The 26,064-nt window shown below is 48.1% G+C and overlaps 9 protein-coding genes; 2 read left to right on the top strand and 7 right to left on the bottom strand.

The window, feature by feature from the left end:
- Nucleotides 1-1,894: 1,894 nt before the first annotated feature.
- On the bottom strand, nucleotides 1,895-2,691 carry FFUJ_11563 (uncharacterized protein; the record flags this gene model as incomplete). XM_023570476.1 has 2 exons in its annotated part: nucleotides 1,895-2,093; nucleotides 2,159-2,691. 2 exons carry the CDS (start codon nucleotides 2,689-2,691, stop codon nucleotides 1,895-1,897), a joined length of 732 nt encoding a protein of 243 aa, XP_023437583.1.
- A 654-nt stretch (nucleotides 2,692-3,345) lies between these two features.
- FFUJ_11562 (related to PHO11-secreted acid phosphatase) lies at nucleotides 3,346-4,707 on the bottom strand (the record flags this gene model as incomplete). Its single annotated transcript, XM_023570475.1, has 1 exon — nucleotides 3,346-4,707. The coding sequence occupies one exon, from the start codon at nucleotides 4,705-4,707 to the stop codon at nucleotides 3,346-3,348; it is 1,362 nt and encodes a 453-aa protein (XP_023437582.1).
- A 661-nt stretch (nucleotides 4,708-5,368) lies between these two features.
- Nucleotides 5,369-6,649, bottom strand: FFUJ_11561 (uncharacterized protein; the record flags this gene model as incomplete). XM_023570473.1 has 3 exons in its annotated part: nucleotides 5,369-5,789; nucleotides 5,837-6,372; nucleotides 6,419-6,649. The coding sequence occupies 3 exons, from the start codon at nucleotides 6,647-6,649 to the stop codon at nucleotides 5,369-5,371; spliced, it is 1,188 nt and encodes a 395-aa protein (XP_023437581.1).
- A 318-nt stretch (nucleotides 6,650-6,967) lies between these two features.
- FFUJ_11560 (uncharacterized protein) lies at nucleotides 6,968-8,681 on the bottom strand (the record flags this gene model as incomplete). XM_023570472.1 has 3 exons in its annotated part: nucleotides 6,968-7,672; nucleotides 7,721-7,938; nucleotides 8,039-8,681. 3 exons carry the CDS (start codon nucleotides 8,679-8,681, stop codon nucleotides 6,968-6,970), a joined length of 1,566 nt encoding a protein of 521 aa, XP_023437580.1.
- Nucleotides 8,682-13,353: 4,672 nt separating this feature from the next.
- FFUJ_11559 (uncharacterized protein) lies at nucleotides 13,354-14,838 on the top strand (the record flags this gene model as incomplete). Its single annotated transcript, XM_023570471.1, has 1 exon — nucleotides 13,354-14,838. The coding sequence occupies one exon, from the start codon at nucleotides 13,354-13,356 to the stop codon at nucleotides 14,836-14,838; it is 1,485 nt and encodes a 494-aa protein (XP_023437579.1).
- Nucleotides 14,839-16,010: 1,172 nt separating this feature from the next.
- FFUJ_11558 (uncharacterized protein) lies at nucleotides 16,011-17,540 on the top strand (the record flags this gene model as incomplete). XM_023570470.1 has 4 exons in its annotated part: nucleotides 16,011-16,074; nucleotides 16,129-16,686; nucleotides 16,740-16,814; nucleotides 16,909-17,540. The coding sequence occupies 4 exons, from the start codon at nucleotides 16,011-16,013 to the stop codon at nucleotides 17,538-17,540; spliced, it is 1,329 nt and encodes a 442-aa protein (XP_023438095.1).
- A 35-nt stretch (nucleotides 17,541-17,575) lies between these two features.
- On the bottom strand, nucleotides 17,576-18,673 carry FFUJ_11557 (uncharacterized protein; the record flags this gene model as incomplete). The annotated part of the gene is made up of 1 exon (XM_023570469.1): nucleotides 17,576-18,673. The coding sequence occupies one exon, from the start codon at nucleotides 18,671-18,673 to the stop codon at nucleotides 17,576-17,578; it is 1,098 nt and encodes a 365-aa protein (XP_023437578.1).
- Nucleotides 18,674-19,114: 441 nt separating this feature from the next.
- Nucleotides 19,115-20,404, bottom strand: FFUJ_11556 (uncharacterized protein; the record flags this gene model as incomplete). XM_023570468.1 has 3 exons in its annotated part: nucleotides 19,115-19,535; nucleotides 19,591-20,087; nucleotides 20,183-20,404. The coding sequence occupies 3 exons, from the start codon at nucleotides 20,402-20,404 to the stop codon at nucleotides 19,115-19,117; spliced, it is 1,140 nt and encodes a 379-aa protein (XP_023437577.1).
- Nucleotides 20,405-20,716: 312 nt separating this feature from the next.
- FFUJ_11555 (uncharacterized protein) lies at nucleotides 20,717-22,209 on the bottom strand (the record flags this gene model as incomplete). XM_023570467.1 has 3 exons in its annotated part: nucleotides 20,717-21,601; nucleotides 21,679-21,865; nucleotides 21,917-22,209. The coding sequence occupies 3 exons, from the start codon at nucleotides 22,207-22,209 to the stop codon at nucleotides 20,717-20,719; spliced, it is 1,365 nt and encodes a 454-aa protein (XP_023437576.1).
- Nucleotides 22,210-26,064: the final 3,855 nt, after the last annotated feature.

The raw sequence follows: 26,064 nt of genomic DNA, 5'->3' as shown, positions 1-26,064 counted from the left end.
TTGAGCGCAAGTCCTGTTGATATTTCTACTCTTTTTCGAGGCTATTCTTGAACCTCAGTGCGCTTTTGTGATGGAATCCCTCCTCAAACATCACCCTGTCACCGACTGCCTCGAGGACATGGGTTTTGTAGGCTGATTCAAGATATGTGATCAACTTCTTGCCATCAAGTGGCACAACGGCTGACTCTGATTCCGTGCAGGGATAAGAGTCTGGGTCGTCGCCTTTGCTATACTGGATGGGTATGCCAGCAATCCCGAGGTACACTTTTTTGATACCTTTGTACTCGAGATCGTGGGTGAGGCACTTTTGCAAGGCTCGGAGTGCCTGTGGTGTAGGCACCATGCAAGCAACAGCCTTGATGTTGGTTGGTAGATCGGTGATGCGTCCACATGTCAGTGCAGCGATTGGTATGTGTAAAGTTGTAATACTATTGTCAACCCAGACCGAATGGTATCTTTTTTCGAAAATTCCTCGGATTGTTTTGCAGAATATTCGATGTTTTTTGTCTTTGACAGTCATTCACGATCCACTCTTCATTGCCACGGCCCGAGAATCGTAGCATGCCTCCAGGAGGGGTCGAGGTCCATCTGCCCCCTCTGGCTTTTCCAACCGTAGACCACGTAAGAAGGCGTCATGGAAAATCTTGTAGGCTACATGTGTGTCTTTTTTCTTCGGAAGAGCTTCTTCCCAAATCATCAGCCTAAGCTCTGGTGGTAAGTTGTCGAAGCTCTCAAAATCACTTGACATGGATTGACCCATGATGGCAGCAGGTGATGTCTGAGTGTACAGTGCTGACAAGGGAGACCCAGTGCTCCTGCAAGAGCCGTGAAGGAGCTTTGGTCAAGTTATGATGCAATGTGTGAGTGATGATGATACAAGAGAATAAGACGGGCGTAAGGGGAGAGTTTGCCCTTTTATATAAGACATCTTCTGCTCATTTTTATTCTGACTTTCTGATTCAGAACCTTTAGACACGTAGTGGGCCCTTAAAATGTGTCTTTTTTTTTGTTGTGAGGGTCTTTTCGCCATAGAGTTCTGACAAGTGGACTCAAGGTTTGAATACCAAACTTACGCGATATCATTGAGTCGTCAGTCAGGTGTGTTATTTCCAATTTAGACTTGTGGATGAGAAACTAAATCAGCACAGAGAACCTAGCTGCGCGACATAATTAGGGAACTGAAAGGTGTAAATGAGTCATGCTTCGATTAAGTGTTCAAGCACTGCAGGATGCTAAACTAATGACGGCGTCAAGCCCGCCATCTACATCAGATGATCGCCAAAACGACTCTTTCCAAACTCTTCTAGTCAAGATTCTCAGTCTCGACAGCTCACTTAACAGCGGCTTCGGCCTTTTACAGTGAAGTAAACATCATTGCTGTATTCAATATCCTGGTATATAGGCGCCTCTTGCATCCGCCGAATCCCCAATCATATCTTCTGTATGCGTCTACATGATATAGTCCCTGGTAACATAATTATCAGTGTGCTGAATAAAACGTAAATTAACTACGTACTGCTACTTTGGGGGGGAGACCCTGCACAATGTGCATGTTTTTATAGTCTAGCCCCTAAGGGCACTCGATATCGCTTGAACCTAGTTTTATTTCTTGGATCTCGCACAAGCTGAAGAACAGTAGGGGAAAGATGGTTCGCTGGAGCAAACCCAGGCGAGGTTGTAAAGTCCTCGCAGGTATCAAAAAGGCTTCGTGGAAGTTTGCGGTCTGTCCTCGCGGGGACATCCGTAAGAACCAGCTGTCATGGTTCGAAAGGCACTATGGCTTGCAGACAGGGCAGAGAGATAGAGATATTGCGTGTAGTCCGTGTGATATTTGAGACGGGAAGACTCAATGGAGTGAAAGGCAAGGTATGAGAGGTCAAGCGGCGAGAAACACTCATAAGTCACACAGAAACTCCGTAAAAGAGAAATCTTCAAGCATGCTTTGGTGCACTCGCTCGCTTTCATTCTCAGATTCCCTGGACTGCACTCGCTCGCTCTCATTCTCAGATTCCCTGGGCCATATCATATGAATGCCTCCAAACCTCGGAGACCAAATATGTATTCTCCTCCCATCTCTGTTTGATTTCAAATTCCTGTTTACAAAACATTTGTTAGCAAGTCTCCGGCAGTAAATCATGAAGCTGCTAGAAATACTTACCTGGGAAGTTCGTCCACAAGGCCAAAGTATAAGGTATCAATATCGATAGTACCTCCGTTTCGCCATTTGGTAATGTATTTCCCGACGGTATCTTCGCGCATGGGGTCGTATGTATTACCTATTGTATCGGCTAGGACTTTGATATTCGGTGGGATAGTGATGATCCTGTCGAGATAGCGCGGTTCGAAAGGGATGAAGACGATCTCGACATTGCGATCTATCCAGACTTTCTTTTGCCACGCTTTGCCCGATACAAGGCTCTTTAATGGTACTAAACTTCCATCATTGATAGCAAAGTGACGGGACTCGTGACAGCAGGCCAGAAAAGCTATATTAGCTGTCGCTCGGGGTGTGGTTGCAATTATGTCTTCGCCTCGTTTCAAGTCCCAAATCTCGCATATCTTCGACCTAGGATGTACCTCTTCAGGTAAGGCGGCTTCCCATATCATCAGGCGTATCTCAGCTGGTAGGTTCGGGAAGAGAGTGAAGCAGCGATCTCGGGATGCGGTCTCTGCATCGCTCGCTCGTCTCATCTTGACTGTAGATCACTTCGAGGTTGACAAGAGTTGTACGCGACTTCAACTTGGTGGTGCTTTTTTGTTATCAGAGGTGATAATTTCGGACAGATAAATCATTTTATCCAGTTAATTCAGCTTACAGGCAGATCATTGCATCTTATACTCATCCCATGTGGCGAATTCTCGAGAACATATGTCGGCGAATGAAAGTCAAAGGCGTCTTGAATGGTTCATAACCCAAAGCGTGACAAATCAGCACATCAGAAAATCCGCGACTGTAAAGCTTAATACCTAAATAGGTTTTGACAGACAAATTTTGATTGTCGAAGAAATGGAGCAGGTGTTTTTCTTATACGTCGGATCATAAGTGAGTTAAATGGTATCCTGGAGATTGCAAGGTCTGCTCTGCCTGGCGTAATTGAAAGAGTAAAACCCTGGTGTACTTGGTGTCATAGTCATATTTTTAGGCATCCTTTTCTCAGGTACCACCAAGTAAAAGGTCACGACAGACCACAGCCGACTTAAACTCTCTATAACGGAGTCTTAAACCATCTCACTGGGGCAATGAAAACTTAACGTCGATCCACAAGGTTTATGAGGGTCGGCGCTGTCGAATCAAGTGTGATGAATATTAAATATATATTTGAAGCTACATAATCGTGACAGTCATTAATTGTTGTAAATCGACAGAATATCAGTAGAGTTATCGTACTCCACTCCACACTTTTCAGAGAAGCCGGTAAACTTTTCGACTCTGTCCTGCACATACTCCTCGAAACTCTTTCGGGTGCAGCTTGTTCCGGGTCCGTCTTCGCACGAAGGTAGAGCCTGGGGCGCACTGTTGACTAGAACGCGGTAGTACTCTCCATCTTCATAGCCGTAGGTGTTGGTGCAGTTGAGACGCTCGATGGCGATGTTGCTCAGGAAGGGCAGCACGTGAGAGCTCTTCCAGGCGCGACGGTAGTTGATCTTGCTCAGAGGCATGGTGTCGTTGATCTGAGATTCTGTACCGGCGGGTTCGGAGTTGTTGAAGAGTCCCATAGCGACAAGGACCATGGGAGGCAGTTCACGATGGGTGAAGCTGACGTAAAGCTCTTCATCGGAGTCATCACCAAGGAGGAGACCAGCTGTGGTGTTGAGCCAAGGCATACCGACGTAACCAGAGATCTGGTTGCCATAACCAGCGTTGTAGTGATATCGCACATCCTCGGAGTACTCCCAGCCAAGCCAGTCATCAGGAGTGAAGAGCTCAAGGTTGCAGAACGGCGACTTTCCGCGAGTAACAGTCTCATAGCCACAAAGCTGCTGCATGCCGAAAATATCGTTGACGGTGAAGTTAAAGTCGGAAGCAAGCGCGTTGAAGCGATCGACGATTGGCTTGGCGTACTTCTTCTGGTAGATTTCGGCCTCATCGCTGCCGGTGGAGCCATCGTAGGCGGGGCAGGCCTTGTAGGGAGTCAAGCTGTCGGCACCAGATTCCTCTGACTCGTAAATGCTCTCGACCTTGATCGACTTATCGTCGGACTCAAGACCACGGACAAAAGATTGAGCCGACTTGACGGTTCGTTCGGCGGATGATGTCCAGACCTTCTTGGGCTGCTTGAACTCTGGGTATCGGAACTCCAGATCAACGCCCAATCGCGTAGCCTCAAGTCTTCCCACGTTGGTTAAAAGCGATACCTCAGCATCAGAAATGGGAGGTTCCCAATCGTCCAGAAAGTTCAGATAAGGAATCTTGCTCCAGTCGATCTTGGTCTTATTCTGAACCTTCTCAATGAATGGCTCAATGTACTCCTCAAAGTCAAAATCGTTGGCGTAAATGGCAGCGTGTCGCACGAGATACGCAGCGCGCTCGGGGGTGCAGCCCTGGGGCGCGTCGGGAGAAGCGGGAGGGTCTTGGGGCTCAAAGTAGGGGGCAATACCCGCGAGATGGTGAAGAGGATTGAAGGTGTACTCAGAGTTGAGTGAAGCTGCTGAAGCGAAAGGCAGCAGGCCTACAAGAGCCTTGCTGAGGGTATTTTGACGAGCCATAGTGAGTTAGCGAGAGGTCACAACGAGTCTGGATGCGCCGAAGATCAAAAAGTCAATTCAGTTTCTAGACGTTTTATTTATTTTATGCTTAGTGAAGATATGAGATCATTGGTGATGTTTGTTGTCAAAAGCCCCATGTTTCTTGCGGTGTCTTTGACGTCACAGCATAAAATAAGTCAACAGCTAAACCTGCCTGTATCGGCTCTGTTCCTTGCAGTTCTTGAAGATCACTGTCTCTGATTGGGCCGGGGATTTGCGGCTCCATATTGAAACGCCGTCAGCCGAGGCCGCATTATCCGAGCGAATGGACTTGGCATCATCTCAAATCAAGAATTTGTTAACAAACTCATCGAGATTTACAACGACACGTATATGCAACAAATTGATTGGCTCGTAGACGAGTGCCCAGCTGTAACCGAGTCATATCATTCGTGATCGGGTTGTTGTACAACTCAGACGTGGTCCTGAGCATCATACTCATTTCCTTTCCCTGCATTTGAGTGTTGCCGGCATTCGAGGTCACTGCCGTGGTGAGCAACAAGCTTTGCCAATATCCACTGATTATGTCACGATCTTGGGCGATTCTAGTGTCACTGCCAGGCTTAAAAATTGGGTCATCGATTGAGGCTCTCCAGTTCCCGCGATCGATGACCCCGGATATCTAATTGTGTCCTGGATCTTGTGTAGTACCTGCAAACAAGCAGGCAAAATCACTCTTGCCAAACCAAGTCCTGTCTCTAGTCCAAGCCTTGACAATAACATCTCTCGCCAAACGAGCCATATCTTCCACTTCCTCAGTCGTGCCCAAACCTGATGCCAAAGTACCAAAACTCAAAAGATGTACCCCAACTTGAAGGGCCACTCGCCATGCAGCATCCTCAGTCCGAGGCCCCAGCCCCTCAGCGTAACCTTGAAGCATCCATAGCCTAGCGTCGATGTGTTTGTATTTCCAGAGTACATACATCTCGCCCAGGATGCCGCCGTGATCGAGGCTCGGAACGCCGACCTGAGAATTTTCCCAGTCGATGACATATAAGGTTCTGGTAGTTGCGGATTCAAGATGGACATTTTCCAGCAAGATGCTTTCAACTCATTAATTTGGGATCCAAAGAGCTGGGGATGGACTCACTTCTGGGGGTAATAGTCGCCATGAATCAGTGTCAAGTCTACAGACGGGTCGCTCAGCTCCTTCAGTGCCATGTTTTTGACGAGATGAAGTATATCCTTTGCTTCCGACAGAATTCTAGGGAACTGGTCAACACGATCGATCATCCAATCGAAATTGATCCCATGTTTTAACTTCTGCATGTCACTGCTGCTATCAATCACCCTGTTGAAACCCAATAGCTGTTGTGTATGCTTCTGTTCGAACCACTTCTGAATAATCTCCCTGGTCATGTCATGAAATTTGACCATGTATATTGCCAGCGCTTTGCCCAGTTCGCGAGTTGGGTTCCGTAAGTACTCAGGTGTGGGGGATGGGAAATGGTTAAGAGAGTAGGTCTTGAGATCTACTACATTGGGGAGATACTCTAAGACCAATGTCTTGGTTTTAGTATCGTAGGCATAAGCTGCTGCTGTTCTAACAGCGTATCCAGTGTTTCCAGACTGCATCACGTCTATGGGATTCGTAGACAATTCTGACAAAATTTCTCCTTCAACGTCCTTTTTCGTGTCAGCCAAACCCTTCCTTTATCCATTTTTCACTCACGCATCTGTTAACAGTGATAGCATTGGCGGGGTGACGCGCCATATAAGGCTCGCCATGCTTGACAACGACTTCAGTTGTGCCATCGTCCAGTGGATTGATAAGGTGAGCGCGATACGTAAAATTGGCTTGTCCACCAGCCTGAGGTTCTAGTAAAGACGCTGCATATGACGTGGTGTTGAGCCATGAAGCCACCTGTTGGCTGATTAGATCAGACGTATCTTGTGCGGGCATCTTTATATGAGAAATCACCGACTTGGATAAACTGTTACCGTAAATCTCATCGTCTCGTCCGGTTCAGCTTTTATGGTGCGCTGTTATCTGGATGCCTGGAGTGAGTGGCGTAATGGTGTCAGACTTATTCTTGATGCCTACACAAACACAATCAGTCTAATGGTTGATCACACTATTTGCAGTTGAGACTGGTGGCTGAGAGCTTATTCCGGCAGACAGAACTTAGTTGATCGCACAAAGGGTATATGAGAATTATCAGACTAAGACTAATAGTACAGCTGCCATCTATGATAAGAGGCCCTTGTTTTCAACGTATTACTACTGGAAATTATAGCAAAGATCGGTAATGGGGACCTCAACGTGATACAGATTAGCCTTCCACCACTTTGTCGCAAAGCCCTCCAGATCAAAAATGAAGTCGGACTTGAGAGAAACACCACAATCCTTGGGCTCATTTACGACAGCAAGTTCTGAGCCAGGTGTCGTAACTGGGGCAACCTTTTCGGCGTCCAAAAGATTCACTCCAGCACCACCATTCGAAACATGGGCCGACTGTGCAGCATCTAGAGTGAACTTGTTCACAAATTCAGGAGTAGCTGTGAGTCCGCTGCTGAGATCGACCAGGCCGCCGAGAAGCTTGAAGGTGAGCTGGACAGTAAGTGACGCACTGGCATTCAAGCCGACCTCGACGCTCTCGGTGATGTTGGCGTAAGATGTGTACTGAGGCTCCCAGCCAGTAGCAGCATTCTTGCCCGAATCGAGGAAATCGAGATGGACGTTTGCGGCAGGGATAGCAATACCGGCGCCAGCTCTGACTGCAACGGCGGCTGAGGTATCAACATCTACTCCAACAGCGAAAGACAGGCCTGGTCCTAGAGAGAGGATACCAGGAACTTCGACGAGGGTATATGTGAGGGTATCGGGGTCGTAGAGGATAGATCGAGACCAAGCTGCAGCTACATCGGCGGCCAAAGCGACATCAGCTGAGAAATGGGTATCGAGATCGAAATAGAGATCTTCCATCTACTCAAGTTAGTAAACTAGGCTACTCATATCTCCAGAGTCACGTACTTTGAAGCGCCAAAAGTTGTACTTGGCGCGGCCAGAGAAGGAGACAGTGGAAGAGAATTCTGCCTTCTCGGCCTTGATGGTCACCCATGGCTGTTCCTGGAAAAGGACAGTATCTCTCTCAAGACCAGTGCCGAAGTTGAGAGAAAGACTGGGGTTAAGTGTGAGGCGCTTCGTCAACTTGGTGGCAGGGATGGATGTGAACGACATTTCACAGGTTTCTGGACAATGTTAGTCTTGTCTTTTATTTCATGGAGAAAAACGTGCCAGCAATGTCAGCCAGCTCTTGCTCAGCAGCATGGCAAGTGATGGTCTTATCACCCTTGTCTGTAGTAACGCCATCAACAAGGTAGAAAGCTTGGCCAATGTCGGTCTTGCAATTGCCCATGTTGTTCGTAATGAGAATGAATGGTTCGTCATCTGACCAAGTGTCGATAGCCTTCTCGAAAGCAGCAGACTTTCCGAACTGGACCTTGACGGAATCGGCCGTACACTCGACCGAGACAATAGCGTCAATGTGATCCAGAACAACAGCTGGATGGTTCATGACAAGGTCCATGTCGATGGCCCCCTTGGGAGCGGTTGTGTTGAGCGCAGGGAAGGTTTGGTTTCGGGGCTTCTCAATATCGCCGTAAGACATGGAGATGTTCTTCTTGGGAACCGCATTCTCGGGGTTGCTCAAGTCGACCTTTGCGGGAGGCTTGGGAAGGAAAGTCGCCGTGGTGTTGTGGTGGGCGGAAGTCGAAGACGCGCGAACAGTCGTCTGGTTAGGCTTAGATCGGATATTGGTGGGCTTGGTTTGTACAGAAGTGATTGTCGGAGGCTTGGTCTGAGCAGCGACTGTCTGACTAGGCATCTCAACGACAATGTACTTGACAGTGCAACCGCATGACTCGTCGTGTGCGAGCACGCCAAGGCAAAGGAGCCAAAGGCTGAAAAGAATGGACGAGAACGAGGTTCTCATGGTGGAAAACGACAGACTTGTTGAATGAGTGACAAGGCGATGCCTGGGAGTGAGCGTGATGGGCCGAACATGATGAGAGATGGCATCAAGATATAACAGATCAGCTCAATACCGACGCTAGTGAATAGGGAATAGAGTTCGTCTCCAACGGTGACTTGGCAGCCAACAGATTAGGAATGTAGGTATACCATATTTCCAAAGGTATAACAAACAGTCCACTAGCAGCTCAGCTCTGGACCATTAGAACCCTTAGAGCTGTCAGTATGGCAAATGCCGACCATCACATGCATGGCTCTAGTCGAAATGGGGAAGGTGTCTAACGGTGGGAATAACATCTCAGGTGAGTGGTTACATGGGTTGGTGGCATGCTATAGGCTGGTGGGTTTAATGCGATGCGAAAAAGGGACGAGATTGATAGGCGAATCACGGTTAAACGTTGGCTGCCAGACAATTGATGGTATCATTCGCTTTTGCGACGCGGGCGGTCATAGGTCCGCTGGTGATGAAGCAGGGATGCGGCGCAGCAGGGACGCGCCAAGCGACTCGATTGAGTGAAGCCATCGCGACAAATGTTGAAGACGGTGCTGCATGGAAGTTGCCGTTTACGAGAGATCTTCATTAACTAAGTCGTCTGAACTTCCTCAAATGAACTCGATTATCATGAAATAGGCAGGTAATCATAAAGAAATTGTCACAGCCTCGGTTTTACGCCAAGGCTCAGCCCTGAAGCACGTGTCAAACGTCAGGTTAATCGATCTTCAGACTAGCACAGGGGTATTGACTAGGATATATATAGCTACCGTCAACGGCCTGTCAAGCCATTCCTCTTCTGTATAATCTTTAGCATTCTGTTACGGAAATCCCGCTGATAGTAGATGCAACGTAACGGTGCCCTCGAAAGCTCAACTAAGCCCCATGCTTCTGATAGCGTATGATAAGATGCTACCTATAGCGCTGTAAGTCAGCTATGCTATAACGATGGTCAGATTTCTTCACATAGAGTAAAATGGAGCAATTGCTTGTAGGTCCGAAACGGAATACAAAGAAAGGCCCTGCCAAGAAAAGGTTACAAGTCAAAGCTGGTCTTGAACCAGGGGGAGTGGGATAGATATGATAAGTAACTTTGGGCTATGGAGAACCACCAAAAGGGAACCCGGTATTTGGCCAAGAACAAGAACGGCAATATCTTTGTCTCGGCATTTCTCAATCGGCCCCTCGCCAAGATTCTGTTCTCTCGGGCATGCCGTCCCTTTACTATCAGTAGAAGGTTTCATGAAGTCCCTCACAAGTCTTGCCAACCGTTTGCACCTCAAGATGAACTCATTCTTCTCTTGGTCTCTCCTTTCGAGATCGCTCACTTGAGTCTCTGGCACATGAGAGAGCTACATTATATACACGCTCAAGGTGCAACGCAGAAACCCTCTGTCACTGACTCGCGGTCCTTTCAAATACAGATATCCCACTTACAACATCCCGGCAACTAGAATTCGACCCGTCTGTTATGCCAAGTCGCCTGATGCGCGGGCCCATGGTGAAGCTTCGGCAGATGAACAAATCTGGCATCATTTCATACACTTGACGGCACCCAGAAACATCGCATGGCTGTGCTGCTTGTGTCTGGCTGACTCGTACGCAATACATCCACTCTGGATACAACTCCTCCATTTTCTTAATGTCATCTGTACGGGGGTTCCCCCTTTTCGTTAACTATCTAGTCACCTCACTTTGAACTTGAGCGTATTGGGCTTCATTGCTTAAGCCTCATTACTTTAATCAGAGGTGGTTTCCATCTCCTTACCAGCTTGGAAGGAGTCTGCTATTTAGACAGGTTCAAACCCTTCGCTGATCTTGTGCGTTATGTGCTTTATCGTCTTTGTCTTACATCCGTTCACCCATGTGAATAAGACCAGGTTTGCCCTTCGGGAAAGTGTTTGACTGGTGGCATTGTTGTCTGATCCTTTTTGGAAAGGACGCCTTTCCCATGTTTTTCGTTCCTCTTTGCTTTTTTGCCTTCTCTCAATAAATACCGTGTTCTCATTCGTCACTTGTGTTTGCAGCCTAAAGGTGAACCTTATAGGCCGCAGCCATCTCCATAGCCCTCTCTCGATGCATCGTCATCCGCATTATTTCTCACACCTCCTTAAGGGCATGATGAGTCTGGCTATAGTGCCAACAGCTCTCAAGCTTATATCGCCCATTTACCAGATATGTATTACTTCCCCGATACCTTCAGTATGTTTAATGAGTCTTTTCGATTCGCATGTGCTTCGTGGTCGGCTTTCCTGATGCTCTCAGAGCAGGTGTAGGAGTAGGTGGAAAGCAAGGTTTGGGTCGTATATTGTTTGCCAACTTTGCGGTTGGCAACTCAACTTATCCTTTCCAGATTTCGAATAGTACTTCTAGCCGTCGCGGTCTGTTAAGATTTTCAACGGTAGAAGTCATTTCAAGATATGAACCAGGCTAAAGCAAGGCCTACCCTCGAACAGTCTCGAGTACGTCCTCCAGTGGCTTCATATTTCACAGACTTATCAAGGCTGTCAACTAGATCCGCCTTCGCACTATCCTGAGGCTGGAGTAGGAACTCTTTATTCTGCATTCTTGCGGCTCGAGGCCTCGGTATGTCTCCTTTCCAGCATAAGGTCAAGAAGCTAGCCTCAGTAGACTGTTCCCTAAAAAAACTGTCCGCGAAGTCCAATCTGTTGAAACAACAGTGTCCCTGCTCTGGGAGACCTCCACAGTAACTGCTTTATGTTCCAGGGCCAGTTATAGCAGTAAAGTTTGTTTGTGGAAAGTCTCCGAGAGTCACGCATCACAGAACCAAGCTTAAGCCATCAAGAGCCTACGTCTTTGGTACAGTATTGTTGTTGAGCCAGCTGTCCCGTTCGCGACGAGGAAACCCCAACAGCAAAACTCGTATCAGGAGCTATCTCAGCTTCTATCAAACGTACTCTACTTCTAAAATCACTATATTCCTCATACTGGGACTTTTTCTAGCATCGCGGTCCTCACTATGATATTCCAGATGCGTCAGTGCCAAGAAGCTTGGTAACGGACAACCAAGAGCCAGCCGATGCTACGTATCAAGTATAGCATTACAATAGTAGGTGAAGTCGTCTTCCAGAGTCCTATTAATTCCCACATGGGCCGCATCAGTTATAGTTTGCGTTGTCTACGACATAGCTACCAAGAATTGCAGCGCCAAGTCCTACTCTGAATTGGTTATATAGGTGGCTGGCAATGGTGGCCTTATTTTCACTGGAACATCACGGAACGTATGAGCAAACAGTTTTGCAGCTACGCTCCCTTGTGAAACACAATACCAGAGAAAGATGGAAACAATCTACCTCGCGTCAGTTGCTGAGCATCGACACGTAGTGGCCTGACAAAATGCTCAAGAACGAGACCCCCATGACGCAATCAAGGTACATCCCGAATTGGAGGTTGCAGAACGACCTCAGCCTGAGGTGGGGGTGACGCGTCTCGCTTTGGTCCATACATCACTGTGACGGTTCAGTGAGTGGGTGAAGGAACAAAGAGGCGCAAAGAACTGGTCATACTTGGTCGTCGCTTAGGCAGGCAATCCTTTGGCACCGCCAAGGCCTTAACGAAGAGTCCAGACCTCGTAGCATGTACGCATTGTTGACATATGCATCACCGCCTCATCATATCTATGACAATCGATACAGTATGTAGCTGTATGAGCTCGGTGAGAACGCATAAGAAATAGAGTTCGCCATAGGGCTGATATACATGTTAGAAGAGACGAAAAATGGTGGATGATCACCTTGGCAAATCTGCAATTCCATGTTGGCAATCTCCACAGATTTATCTGGTGGTGCGTGAGCAGACTTGGCGTTGCAACTGTGCGACTGTATTAATTAATGTGGCAACCATCCACGTGAGCATTTGTTGTTCATGCACTGTATTACAAGCCTTCTCCGCACTCAGATCTAGAACTGTCTGTGCCACGACTTCGCATTTAATTGACAAGCTTTGTGTCTGAATATCACGAACATTCTGTCTGATCTGAGATGAGAGGGCCCACCTGTTTTAATCGCCGATGTCTGAGACGCAAACAAGTTTAAAAAGAACTCACTGATCTACAAGCTCATGTCCTGAACCTGTTCTTTCACTGAGTGCGGTACCAGCGGCAGTGGAGAGCTCTGGAGAGAATCAACCAATTGTGGCGCAGCCTATGACGCATTGACCAACAGGATGTCAGGGAATCGAATCTTCCATTGAAAAATAACTCTAGATTTAGTGGCCCTCACCCCTGCTAGGCCCTGTAACCCCCCCTCCCCTTTAACCAGAAGAAAAAAAGTCTGTTGAAATCGTGGGTTCCTTCTTATGCTTGTTTTAGGGGGGCGCTCGCCTGCAAAAAGTCCAATCATTCCATTCCATCGTGTCAAACACTGGACATCACTTCGCCTCAACTTGTCTCCATCTTTCTTTTCCATCCGCTCTTTTGCCGTCCTTTGTTTCCTTCGCGGCGCTGTCTTTTTCTCTACCTCCTTGCACTTCTAGCACCACCGCTACCTCAAAACGAGCCGAGCCCGATTGCGGCCGCACGAATCGAGACACGTCTTCTCCTGCTCTTCGATGTGAGGCTCGAGCCTCCTCTGTCTTTCACTTCAATTCTCTTCGCCAGCCAACGCGGCTCCCTCATTTCAAGATGCGCGTTTCCAACATGCGCTTGCCTAACAGCTTGCGCAACTTGAGCGTGCGCCTCTCGAGCATTCGCATTCCCCATCCTCACCCACGGCGCATCATCCTCTACGTGACGACAACAGCCCTCCTCGTCGTCATGATCCTCACCTTCACCATGAGCGACAGGCTATTTGGCAATGGGCGTTCCGGCTACGATCCTCTCCTCTCTCGAACCAACGATTACCGCCTCCTCACGAGTACACGGAATAACTTGGGTTTCTACAACTCTATAAATGTCAAGAAGACGGGCCAGAAGATTATGAATCCTACCCTTCTTGAACTGCCAAAAGGCAGCAAGCACGACTTCCTCGTCATTGCGCGCGCTCCCCACGTCGATCAAGATATCAAGGGCAAGAAATACAGACGAGCGCAGCAAGTCGCCACCTTCGTTAGCCTAACATGGGATGCATTCGGCCGGCCGGAGCTCACTGCGGACAACGATTGGCATAAGATGCTCGTAGAGGACTTTACAGAAGCTCAAGGTCCCGAGCACCACTGCAAGAATCAGCCCGACATGGATAAATACATTGGTCCTGAGGATATGAAGCTCTTTTGGAGGAAGAATGGCACTCCTATGCTCATCTTCACCCACCAGGTTGATGACGAGAACCTCTGCGAGGGCATGTACATTGTCGATGCACGTGCAGCTGTACCGGAGCTTGTCAAGCAGATGGGCAAGCACGCGAAAGAACTCCCTGCCATCGAATTCGACAAGCCCGTCCTCCTCCGTCGCCAGCCCCCCGAGGGCCAAGAATCCGACGCCCGGTACCAACGCGAGAAGAACTGGGCTCCTGTCTACAATCCCTTCAGCGCAGATGATGACGAGATGATGTTCATGGTAGAGCCTAGCCAGCTGTTCCGCTTCAACTCGACCGACGAGCCCGTCCAGAACATGGAAGCTGAGCCCGAATCCGCCGTAGACGAACCGTTCCCTCCCGACAACGAGAAGAAGACATGGCACTCTGCCGAAAAGAACTGCATGAACGACGTCATGCTCACCGACAAGCGCGTGCATCAGTCGACGCCCATGCTCAGCCTCACGCTCTGCAATCGCGGTACTTGCGAGCCGATGGAGAACAACACGGTCATTATGGGCATGGTGCAGATGCGCTACGATCCTCCTCAATATACAAACACGTGGTACGACCACCGAATAGTTGTCTATTCACCCGTCGCGCCATACCACATGATGAGCGTCAGCAAGAAGCTCACCTACCATGGTGAGACCAACAGCAGATACATTTGGACAGGAAGCATGGTTTATCACGGTGATCAACCGACGCAGAGGAGCCACGGGTACTTGGACGACGAGATCTGGCTGAGCTTTGGCATTGGCGACTCGTCGCCTGGATGGTTGGACATCAAGGCAGAGGAGTTGGTGCTGGACCACTATTTCTGCCAAGGGGCGACACCGGGGTATCGGAGCAGCATCAAAAAGCACGCGCAATGACGAGAACACGAACAGAAAGAAACAATGTAATTGGTAATACGGATAGAGTGGCATCGTTAATTTTTGCAGTTGTATTACAGCACGGCATACATATCACCTGTGGATAATTCAGGATTACTTGGAGTTGCGGTAGAATAAGGAAGGGCATCTAGAGAATTGATTGAACTGAATTGACATTGACATTGACATTGTGACTGACTGATCAGATCATGATCGTGGTGTTGAGTGAAACGCTGGAGGTTGTGAGCCCCGCAGCGCAATTCATTGCTTAATTTCCAGTGATGGCTTGGCAGGGGATGATGAAATGGATGCTCTGGCAGCGATGGATTGGAAGGACGTGCCTAAAAACTTGGCAGCTGGTGGTCATTGGTGGGACCGTAATTACCTACAGGGGATAAAACAGGGCGGCGGGGCGGAAAGGAGACGGAGGGGGAGGGGGAGGACGCTGGCGGTGTCAGCGTCGGGAGTCGACGTTAGTTGGCGTTGGTCTGTGGTTTTGGGGGCCGTAGGGTAGGGCTGAGGATGAGATGGACAAGACTTGGATCTTATGAAGATCTGTGAATAACTTTAATTCGAAGATCAATGGAAGATTATATAGTCATTGCTGCAACATATACTGGCCTTGTAAGAGGGTCATATGCTTTCGTGTTGCAAAGTTCGAAGGATTATTCATGCAGCTATCTTTTGTATCCAAGTCAGCATGCAACTGAATAACTACTACTCCGTACTTCACACATTCACCTCGGGCTCAGGTGTTGTACCAGCCAACGGACGGTCGGACAAAAGAGTCACTGGATACCCTTAATACAGGATCATACTGAATAAATTTTAATAACAACATACTTCTGTTTTACACAGGTCTTCGGCGGGCGCTGCCTCAATATTGTTGCGCCGCTGAGTGTGAAGCCAATTGTGACGCGTCTCAGTCCCTCATGGCGCGCCTCATTTTATGCGAATGTGTCAGTGTCTGCGGCCGCAAACCAAGATAATGCTTCACTAGCCAAGACATCTGGTCATGAGTTGGTTATCACTGCGCCATCCTCAAACCAAGGATGATGACGACTCATCTGTGGCGCAATCGCAATCTTGGCAAATCCCATCTGACATGTCCCCTCATTTCATGCTGAGCGCGTCGGTGAACAGTCAGCCTGAGCAAGCCCGAACTCATCGTCATGGTCAATCGCGGAGGTCGCAGTAAAGCGTGTAGGACATGCAAGCGAAGACGCGTAAAATGCGGTATCGTCTCTATGGATGTCGTTTAGGAGACGCGCTGACTGACGCTCATCGTAGATCACAGCAAGCCGCACTGTCAGCGATGCGAGAAAGCTGGGATAGCCTGTGAAGGCTATGTCACGTACGGCGAGTTTGTTGACGAGACATCGCGTTTCTCCAAAGATAAATCGCCGGTGAAGGACAACCAGGTCCAGGTCCAACTGGCAAGCCCGTCTCCCGAGGCCACTGAACGACAAATATGGCATCCACCACCACTGTTACTGGATCAAGATGCCGTAATTCATGCTCACCTACTATCGCGGATCAATGAAGTTACGCCCTTGATGGCCAACCTCGAATCCATCACATTGTCGGATTCTACACGTTCTCTTGCAGTGCGGGCATTAGCAGCAGTGTACTTTGGCAAAACAAACGGCGATAGGCGAATCTTTGACCTCGGAAGTAGGGAATACGTCAAGGTCTTGAACAGAGTGCAGCTTGATCTGGCGAGTTCAACCGCCGTTCTTGAGTGGGATACGCTTGCGAGTGTAATTTGTCTATGCATGTTTGAGAACATCGTCTTTACGGACAAGACGGGATGGTTGAAGCACTACGAGGGAATAACTCAGTTGGTAGGTTCTGTGATGCACCATGATACCCGAGTCCATATACTAAACCGTTGATCGAAGGTCAAGCTGAGAGGACCGTGGAGACACCAAACAGTTCTGGAAAGGGAACTTCTCAGACAGTGCCGGTTCGAGATAGTATGAACTGCTTCTCCCAGAATGGAACATCGCTGACTGGCGTAGATATTGTGCGCACTGATAAAAAGAAAGCATTGCTATCTGACACTTCCAGAGTGGCAGACCGTCCCCTGGCCGTCGACTGTGCCAAAGACAGCTAGTGATGCCTTGCACGATATCTTTGCCCGCGTTCCCGGTCAGTTGCATGACATGGATCGGGTAGAAAGAGGTGAAGTTGACTACAAGTTCGCCGAAGAGCTTCGGCAGCAAGTCGAGATTACATTGTCCGATCTAGAAGACTGGGAGCAGTTCTATCAGCACCCTCGGCCTCTAACTGGCTGTCTTTTCACTTCAACACAAGACAGCACTTCGCATCCGGTCAGAGACAAAGCCCTTCTTGCATTACAAAGAGCAATAATACTCTGTATGACGGGTCTATGCACATTCTTCAACATTCCTCTAGTGGCCGAAATTCCTGCTGTGCTCGAGGACCGGAAAGTAGTCCGGAAAGCTATTGCGGCTGAGATATGCCAACTGGCAGCGTCGTGTCTTGGACACGAGTCTCACAGCACGGAGTCATTACTCTTCATATTTCCGCTCCAAATAGCCAGTATGAACTTCGAAAAGGGCAGTGTAGAGGAGAAGGGGGCTGATGAGATCATGAATGGGGTCATTGCTGGGACATATGGATTTGAGATTGGGAGAAGGCGGGAATGGAAAACATCGAGCATAATTTTAATCAAATAATATATACATCTATAAAGTGATATCAAGGGAAAAGTCTAAATAGTTCGAATCATGATCCACTCCAGTTTAGCCACCTTCTTCTCATCTTTCTCATCCTTCTTCTCAGCCTTCTTACTCACCTTGGCGATCGCCTTACCATGCTTCTCTATCAACCTGGCACGATCCTTCTCAACCTCTTCCAGGTCCTTTCTTCGTCTCTTTTCAACCTCGCCGGCTTTCTTCTCACTCGAGTCGATGAGTTTCTCCTCTGCTTTGATGTTGATCTCCGTGATCCTATCCTCCAACCTCGCGATCTTGGCCTCGATCTCAATCCGACTTTCAACGTCGGAGTTATACTGCTCATCGATAGAGGCAACAGAGCGATCAAACTTTTCAGCTGCCTTTTCGCGCTTCTGGAGACGTTTTTCTTGCTTCTTGTGTTTTTTCTTCTCCTTGCCGGCTTGTTTGATGGCAGCTTGTTTTGCGCTGATGCGATCCAGCATATTGGAGTGTCTGACCGGTGGCTCAACGTCAAAAGACAAAACTTCAACATGCGATGAGATTTCTTGTAGCCGCTGTAGTGGATCGAGACTCTTGGCCGTGGTGTTGAGTCGTTGCATCACTTCCTCGTCCTTCATCGTCTTCATCACCAAACCATTTGGCGCGAAGATGTCACGATTTACCCTCTCGAGTACCTTTCTCTCACGAAAATATGCGGTAGCAGCAGTTCCAGTACCCGCAGCCAGTCCAAGACCTAAGGAAACGCCTTGGGCGATTTCATTCGGGACAAAGCCGAGGCCATCGCCTGCGACTTCCATTGCTTTGAATGGCGCTGGCTCAGCGAGTGCGATGTTTAGGGCATCGATGATGACCATGAACTCTTTTGAAGAGATGCCATAGGAGCCGAGGATAGGGGGATAAGCTCGATGGTATGGTGGAGTTACCTCCAATGACCCAGTGATTGAGGTTGAAGGGATGAGAATGGGGCGCGATGGAGATAACATTGGTCTTTCCATGGGAGGCGAAGGGGGTAGTATTTGTGGAAGGTAAATATGGTCGCTCGGCTGGTATATGTAGTCGTGATGAGGGATTGTTTCAGCTGGTAATTCCACTGGTAAGGCCTGTTGTTGATAGTCAAGTTGATGGGGATACATTCTGACTGAGACGTGAAGATTGGATACGTAAAGCAATTTAATCCCGATGAATTTAATTCTGAGTTATGTATGTGGCAACTCTCATCTGGGCACAACACCTGTCTTATAGTTGACCCTCTGTCGCATGTTGGGCGTTCTTCATGAGGTTATTCCCATTGGGGAACATTGATCGAGGTGGAGGCTGTCACAGAGCAGTGCCACTGAAATACGGCGCTAAACCGCGTTGAGTTCATTGCGCGAGCCGGACTGCGCCGTCTTACAGCATGCATCAACAGAAGGCCATTGATCGACTGTGAGCGGAAACCTTTTGATTTCCAGTTTAACACCTAGACAGTAACTCTATATAAGGCGCATATCTAGGCTGATGAGCATGCTTTTGGTAATCGCTTGGAAGTCGGCCCGTATAAGGTAACGGGCATGTTGACAAATCCCGCGACCTAACTATGTAGCGGGATGGAATAAAGGTGCCAATGGTGTACCTCGAAACCACTGCTTTTCCCTCTCCCCGCCGCCAACAATAAAGTGCGTCGAGATCTTCGCTGCACTTAAAATCTGTTCTTCGGTCCCTTTCAAGGCATCCGATGGGGCACGGCGATTGTACCAGCCCAGGAGCTGCGCGCCAGTGTGAATAGCCGTTCGGAAAGCCATTTCGTCGCCAATCTCCCCATAACCGTCAATGAACCCTCTGATCATCGTCAAAGCGATATTGGAGCCGTGGAAATGATGCGCCTCATACAGATCGCCTATCATATGTCCCAAGTCGTACGCCCGATGGCCAAATTGGCACATTTCCCAGTCAATAAAGATGATGTCTCTAGCGGTATCACGACCGATTGGAGCAGGGTATTTTGTTAGTATAACACTAGGTAGTAATCAGTTTCGCTGCATACGTCGGGTGAAGCGTCCCTGTAACTCACTTTCCCATCCAGCAATCTCCATGGATCATACCTCGATCTGGTCCTTCCCTACCGCTAGTCAGATCATGAAGCTCGAGTTCTGCTCGCTCTTTGACCCTTTCCAGAGCCCTGATGTTCTTTCCTAGGATACTGGGAAAGTTCTTCAAGATTTCTATGAGTGTGCCATAGGTAACCTTATGCTTAAGTCTTTGCATGGGTTCGTTGCAGCCAACCTTGCTTCGGAAGTCTGCTTGCTGAGGTTCTGAGGCCCATTCATGGAAGTGACGCAGCCAGTTTCCAACCTCCTGGCTAGTGAACAATGCCTGAGATTTCGTCCACAAGCCACTCAGCTCTGTTGAACGTATGATAGATGCTATGTCTGTTGAATGATGGAAGTCTTGTTGTACCGCAATACCTCTATGGGCATTGAGATCTAGAAAATAAGTAATAGGGATCTTGACTTTCATAGTCACCAGTGATGACTTATTCAAGTACTCCAGCACGGTATTCTCGACAGACTGTATAGAGAACAGGGTTAGGGGACAGCTATTGTCTGGCTTATGCACATCGCCTCCTTGGCTTTGATGGGAAAGGAGATTAGATGTGGACATACGCAGCGTGATAAGTCGAGTTTAAACCCAGCATTTCCTGGTACATGACCAAGTGAATATTTCACGATAACACTCTCCATATCCCAAGCATCGTCTCTGGCGGGCATGGCGTGGATAAGAATACCTCGATAGACATAGTTGGCGCTGCCACCGCTCAAACGTATGAGAGATGAGCAGGCGAATGCCGTGTTCTCGAGCTGCTGAAGAAGGTCTTGCTCCTGCATGTGGTCGCGGGTGACTGAAAACTTTTTGGGTAACTTTAATTTTGGCCAGATCAAGGTCAGTCCTTTTCTCACTTGCAGTATTTGCCGATTGACTCAGCATGGTCCTGAGTCAGCGAATCACGTCACTGGTGAGAGTGCTGACATAAAATGGGACAAAAGTCTGTTACCTAATGTATCCAACGTCAGATACTATGCTATCTTACAGCTTTGAAATTATATTCAATCCTTCCTATAGTGCATAGTATGAGAAACCTTTCTCTAGGCATAAGGCCTGTCGATTCAACAGTCCTCTCAGTGCTTGTATATATCCTACTAGCGGCCAGTCGGAAGAGCTGGAAGTTTCTTGCCCTTTACACCTAATAGGACAGGATATCCAAGATCCTTGCGGATTTCAATGGTCGAGCCAGAAATGCTGACCTCGTCTTTACTTCCACCCCCAAACCCAACCTCCAATCCGAAGAAGCTCACTGATCCGCCAGTACTCTTGGCCTTGTGTGTTATATCATAGACGCGCTCGGCGAGATTGGCTTGTAAGGACAACTTCATGGCCACCTTGTAAGCGAGAATGACTTGGTCGACTCTAGCCGCAGGACCAATCTCACGAGCTACTTCGGGCCGGAAATTACGGTACTCGTCCATAATGTTGGGCATATCCCAATCACCCGGCTTGACGGTAAAGACACCCGCTTCGGCTGCTGACAGCTGCACTGAGAGTTCAGAGCCCGCCTCTTGAGCCGTGATGAAGTCCTCCTTCATCTGATGATCCTGGGTGTAGATCGCCTTGAAGAAATATGCGAAGCGTGAATTGGCGTTCACATTGACGAACCCCAACTTGTCCCAGTGCTCTGACTTGGCATCATTGATGTTGAAGGTCAAGTTCAGCTTGTTCTCGCCACCGGCGTCCCTAATCCACTTACCGACTGTGTCTCTGTAAGAGTTGTCGATGGTATAGGCAGGTCTCGGCAATTTAGCACTCTCCTGGGAGAGGTCAGAAGAACCGCTGGTGATGGTGCCAAACCTTAGGACACATGGCATGTTGAAACCAGGATAGTCTCTTTGCATTTCACCTGCGTTGGACAGTTTCTGCCTCTGTCTATTGAGCTGATCAGAACCAGGGCCGGCAATCTGAGCAGTTAGGGATGCTTCAGTAGCAGCGGCGGCTTGCTTCTCTCGAGATAGAAATTCAAAGCTCGGGTACTGTACGCCCGATAGATTATTAGTGCCTTGGTCTGCGATAGGATGGGTTCGATGGAATGAATGCACAATTATCTTACATTTCTTGGAACCCACTGTCCGAAAGACATGTTGCCTTCATCTTCGTCTGCTGCGTAACTCTCAATTACTCTCTTGCTCAGCTCTGCATGTTGTACACTGAGCTTTCTGACTTTTGCTCGGATGTCGTCCAATCGTTTCTGGGCACCCACATCTCGATTCTGTCCGAGCTTTACAGCCCCAAGAACTCTATTGCTCACGTTAGTTGTCGTTAAATTAATATCACGCAGGGCGTCTTACTCTTGAAGTCGCTGAGAGTACTTATTGTCTCCAGAAGCGAACACAGGAGCATCCAGCTGCATGACAACATCGCCAATGTCGTAAACCCCTTTGTTGGTGATTTCCTGGAGTATATTGTCACCAGCAGGAATGCCCATCACCCCGATGGGAGCGGCATAGAAGATCTCATTCTTTGTGTCGAGATTGCTAAAGAACTTTGTCTGGAGTGCTTTGGCGTAAGCCTTCCAGAGATCTTCGTCCTGCTGGGAAGAGGCGGTTGGTCTGCCACGGCTGGGGCGAGGAGGAGCAGGCATGGTTGGAGCAAAGGAGACACCGATCTGAAAGGTATCTTGGTATGAGATTTCCTACGGAGATCCTAAACTCCAAGGTAAAAGTGCAAGAAATAGCCAGGAAGAAGTTTGAATGCGTGTGCTCTTCGAATAGCCTCGCGGTACCCAGGTTTTATATCTAAAGGATCACAAGAGGCCTCATGGTCCAGACCAGCACGAGACAATCCAGAACCAGTTGATCTGTCTCAGTATACCAACCTAAATGTTCCAGCTATGGCGTCTACTGAGCAGCTGAACCCCTCAATTGGGTTTCCAAGATCGTACTCGAAACCTTTTCGGCCGACTATTAATAAAGTGGTGATCTAGACCCCGACTATCGACAATAGTCAATGTGAAATATTAACTTAGTGGCCAACCTACTGGGTGTTGTGCCTCTAAAAAAAAAAAGCCAGTCGCTGATTTGGTCTGGAAGAACGTTGTCTAATTGGATACCAGACTTCCAGTAGCGCAAAGATGGGAGCTGAGGGGACGATTGTGATCTTGAGCCCAAGATAGACGGTACTTCCTACTGGGTCTAGTTCACGTGCAAGAAGAAGTATTTTCGATCACAGAAATTCACTAATCTGGATCTGGGGATTGTATCACGCCTGCACCTCTAAATCGTTAGCCTGAAGTTCCACGCAAGCCGCAGTCGTTCTAGATTGATCAGAAGGTCATGAGTTCAGTTTCAGCTGTTGAGTCTACTTCTTCGCTGCATGAACGTCTATCTCCTCTGGTAGTACATAATCCACTCACGGAGGATATAGGCGAGGTCGAGGTAAGCTTTAGCTCTCAGCCAGCATGGGCACTTGATATACTTAAGAAATCATTATAGAACTAATTCATGGCTATCAGTTTACCATAATTCTCTCTTGTGAGCTTATGACCGCGTGTAAAGACATTAATGCGAAGTCTCGCAATGAGCGCTTCCCTAACCATATAGTACTGACACAAATACAGATGAGGCCCGGGCAAGATTAAGCCGATTCGTCTGGCCGAGGGTTCAAGATCAAGGCATATCAATCTGTCTGGTAACTAACGATAGTGAGAATGAGATTAAACACTTCTAGTTTCGTATGCGTCCCAGAATTGTATATCATGGCTAGAAAAGGTCAGCATCGCCACCAAATGCTCATAAAACATGAGGTGCAATTTTTTCATGTGATTTTGTGCCAAGATTAACCTTTATGGTTCGAGATAGGATAAGTAAGGCTGCGTCATGTGATGTCTAGGTTGACAGTCTCAAGTCGTTCGGATGGAGAGGTTCATAAAAGATCACGATATGAACTTTGAAAGATAATATTAGAGGAGTTAACTGTAGGTCATGAGAAGAGACTCTCGATACCTCGCATCGTTGGCAATACTGATTATAGAAACATGTTACAGGCTCACACGCCCCAAAATTTGCATGTACCTGTCGCACGGAACCACGGAACCGTTCAGTTCAAATTCGTTGGACTGGACTTGTTTCAATTGGTGTTTAAATCAGTAGCAAAATCGAAGACCGGTATCAGCTAATCGTGAGTGCAGTCCGTGAACCGCCCGGAATGGTCTCCTAGGGGCTTGAATCTGCAGTCTCCTTGATGAACTGAGACATGCATCTTCACTGTAATAAATTTCTCCGTTACGCAGTTGTTGGACAAGAGCATGTGAGATTCTCAACAAAAGCTTTGATAATGCTAACGGTATTCAGTAGGTGGTTTGAGCCTGATGAAGCTTTGAACCCTACGTAACCTTCGTCAGCCTCAGGTTAATCAGCTGCACATGGATCCGTGATCGTAACCCGGATCGCCAACCGTCTCAATAACAGTAGTGATCATCAATCCAATTCTGTTCCTTGCTTGAGGCATAGTTTTGGATAGTATGCAAGCCGTAACTCCCCTGGGGAACTGAGAAACACGGGTGTAGCCTCACCGTTACATGTGCCATGAATCAGGTATCTGCTTTTGTGTGGGGTCAAGTTAAAGTTTAAAGGTTACCGCGGCATTCCATATTGCTTTACATACAATTACTAGGATGAGGATGTTGCAGTTGGCCATTCAGGGCTTTTGTTGATGTGACCAGGAGGCGGGGAATTGTGTGGCCTGCCCCTTTTGACCATGCACAAATGGTGTTTCTATAATCTTCGACTAAGCAAGATCGACGGGAATGAGACCTCATCGTAAGCAAATTGCGACTACGATTAGTTGTTATCATGGTCATGTTAGCTTACGGGCTAGAAAGTCGGCCATGGTTTACTACTGAACCTTTCGCTGTTACTAAATCCCGAACCTGGTAAATCTTGTTGGATGGAAATTTCATTACCCGGTAACAAATACGGTATGATTTCCGAACAGGCTGAGCTGAAAATTGCCTTATCTGATTCTCATTTGTCATAAAACATTTCCCAATCCCCACACAAAACATCTTCAACAATTCCCTGTCATATCTGACAACTTCATATGCCGGACCTCGGTCGTGAAACTGGGGAAGCTAGGGAGGCTAGGGAGGTAGGGTAGCAGTCCTCCGCGTCACTAGGTGCAAGGTTTACGTTTACTATACGCAGTATGTATTTATTTCTTCAAGATCATGCGATTGTCCCAATCTGATCCCAAATTGGACTTAGCTAGAGGATCAATAGTGTCGATAGTTGGTCTCGATTAATTCCGATTGGGTTTTTGTACGATGGAGCTAAAGGCCCGAATGGTTTAAGGTCTGTTACCGTGAGCACGTACTGCAAGTCTGCAACACGTACTCCGTATGCTGCCGTGGATGAAGGTGATCGTCCCGTGTTAATAAATTGGCAACAGAACGGCGCCTCCGCGTGTCGATGCCGAGCAAGGGCCTGGAAATGATCGACAGGCCCCAGCCCGATCCTTGACGTCGGCCAACGTTCCTCCTGGGCATCTGTTCTCGGAACCTAAACTATTCTGGCTTGATGCCTGAATATTGCTTTTTGGGATCGATAGCCTACATTTGCTCCAAAGATGGGAGCGAAAATGTGATATCAGGAATATCCAAGCCAACATCATGTAGGTACTGGAACATCAACTCTTGTCAAGCCCGTTACAAAGCTGCCGAGTTTTCTGTTAAGCTCCGAAAGTTCAAACTCTGTTAAATGGCCTACACGCGTTGCCTTCCACGTCAGTGCACTTCAGACTTTTTCCAAGGCGTTGAGGTCACTGGATTGGACTGTGTGACTGTGATATTACCCCAAGCGCGCTCGCCCTGAAAAAGCCGGCCCCTGTAAGCTGCCCAAAACTAGCGAACCTACAGCACGAGCAGGGCAAGGGTAGCATCTCAACACCCAAACGGTCGGTTGAGTCTCGACCCGGAACAATGAACCAGTAACCACAGACCAAATCACGCGACAATGGCAAGATCGACACTAAGTGAACGGTGGAAATTTGAAACAATCTAGGCGAAGAGACGATGGGAAAATGGCGGCGGACGGTTCAAAAGGCTCAGGCTCGAGTTGGACAATAGAGTTTAAAGCTAAACGCCGGATCGCATCAGCCGCTTCACCAGATTGTTGCACTACTAAGAGCGCTATCAAATGAGATGCCCTCAATACTGATGAATAAGCTGGGAGATCATGGAGAACCCTTGTTCTGGAACATGGGGCTTGGATCCTAGTGACACGCTTTGACTGCTACAGTCTCCAAAGCCTGCAGTAATATTTGGGTTAGTCGGCATTCAATGACCAACAATAACTCGGCATTCCCGGTCTGACTTCCTTACCAATGTCCAAGATGAAACGAGTGCTTCTCTTCTTGGCACACCTCGCCTTGCCTTCACCGTAACGATGCAACCCCGTCCGTCTTCAACATGCTAAACGGTCCGTGGTCAATTGTGGCTGCT

The sequence above is a fragment of the Fusarium fujikuroi genome, chromosome FFUJ_chr11 (assembly GCF_900079805.1).
Source record: "Fusarium fujikuroi IMI 58289 draft genome, chromosome FFUJ_chr11".
Lineage (NCBI taxonomy): Eukaryota > Fungi > Ascomycota > Sordariomycetes > Hypocreales > Nectriaceae > Fusarium > Fusarium fujikuroi.
Note: the sequence above shows the minus strand (reverse complement) of the source record. Positions and strands in the feature narration are given on the sequence as shown.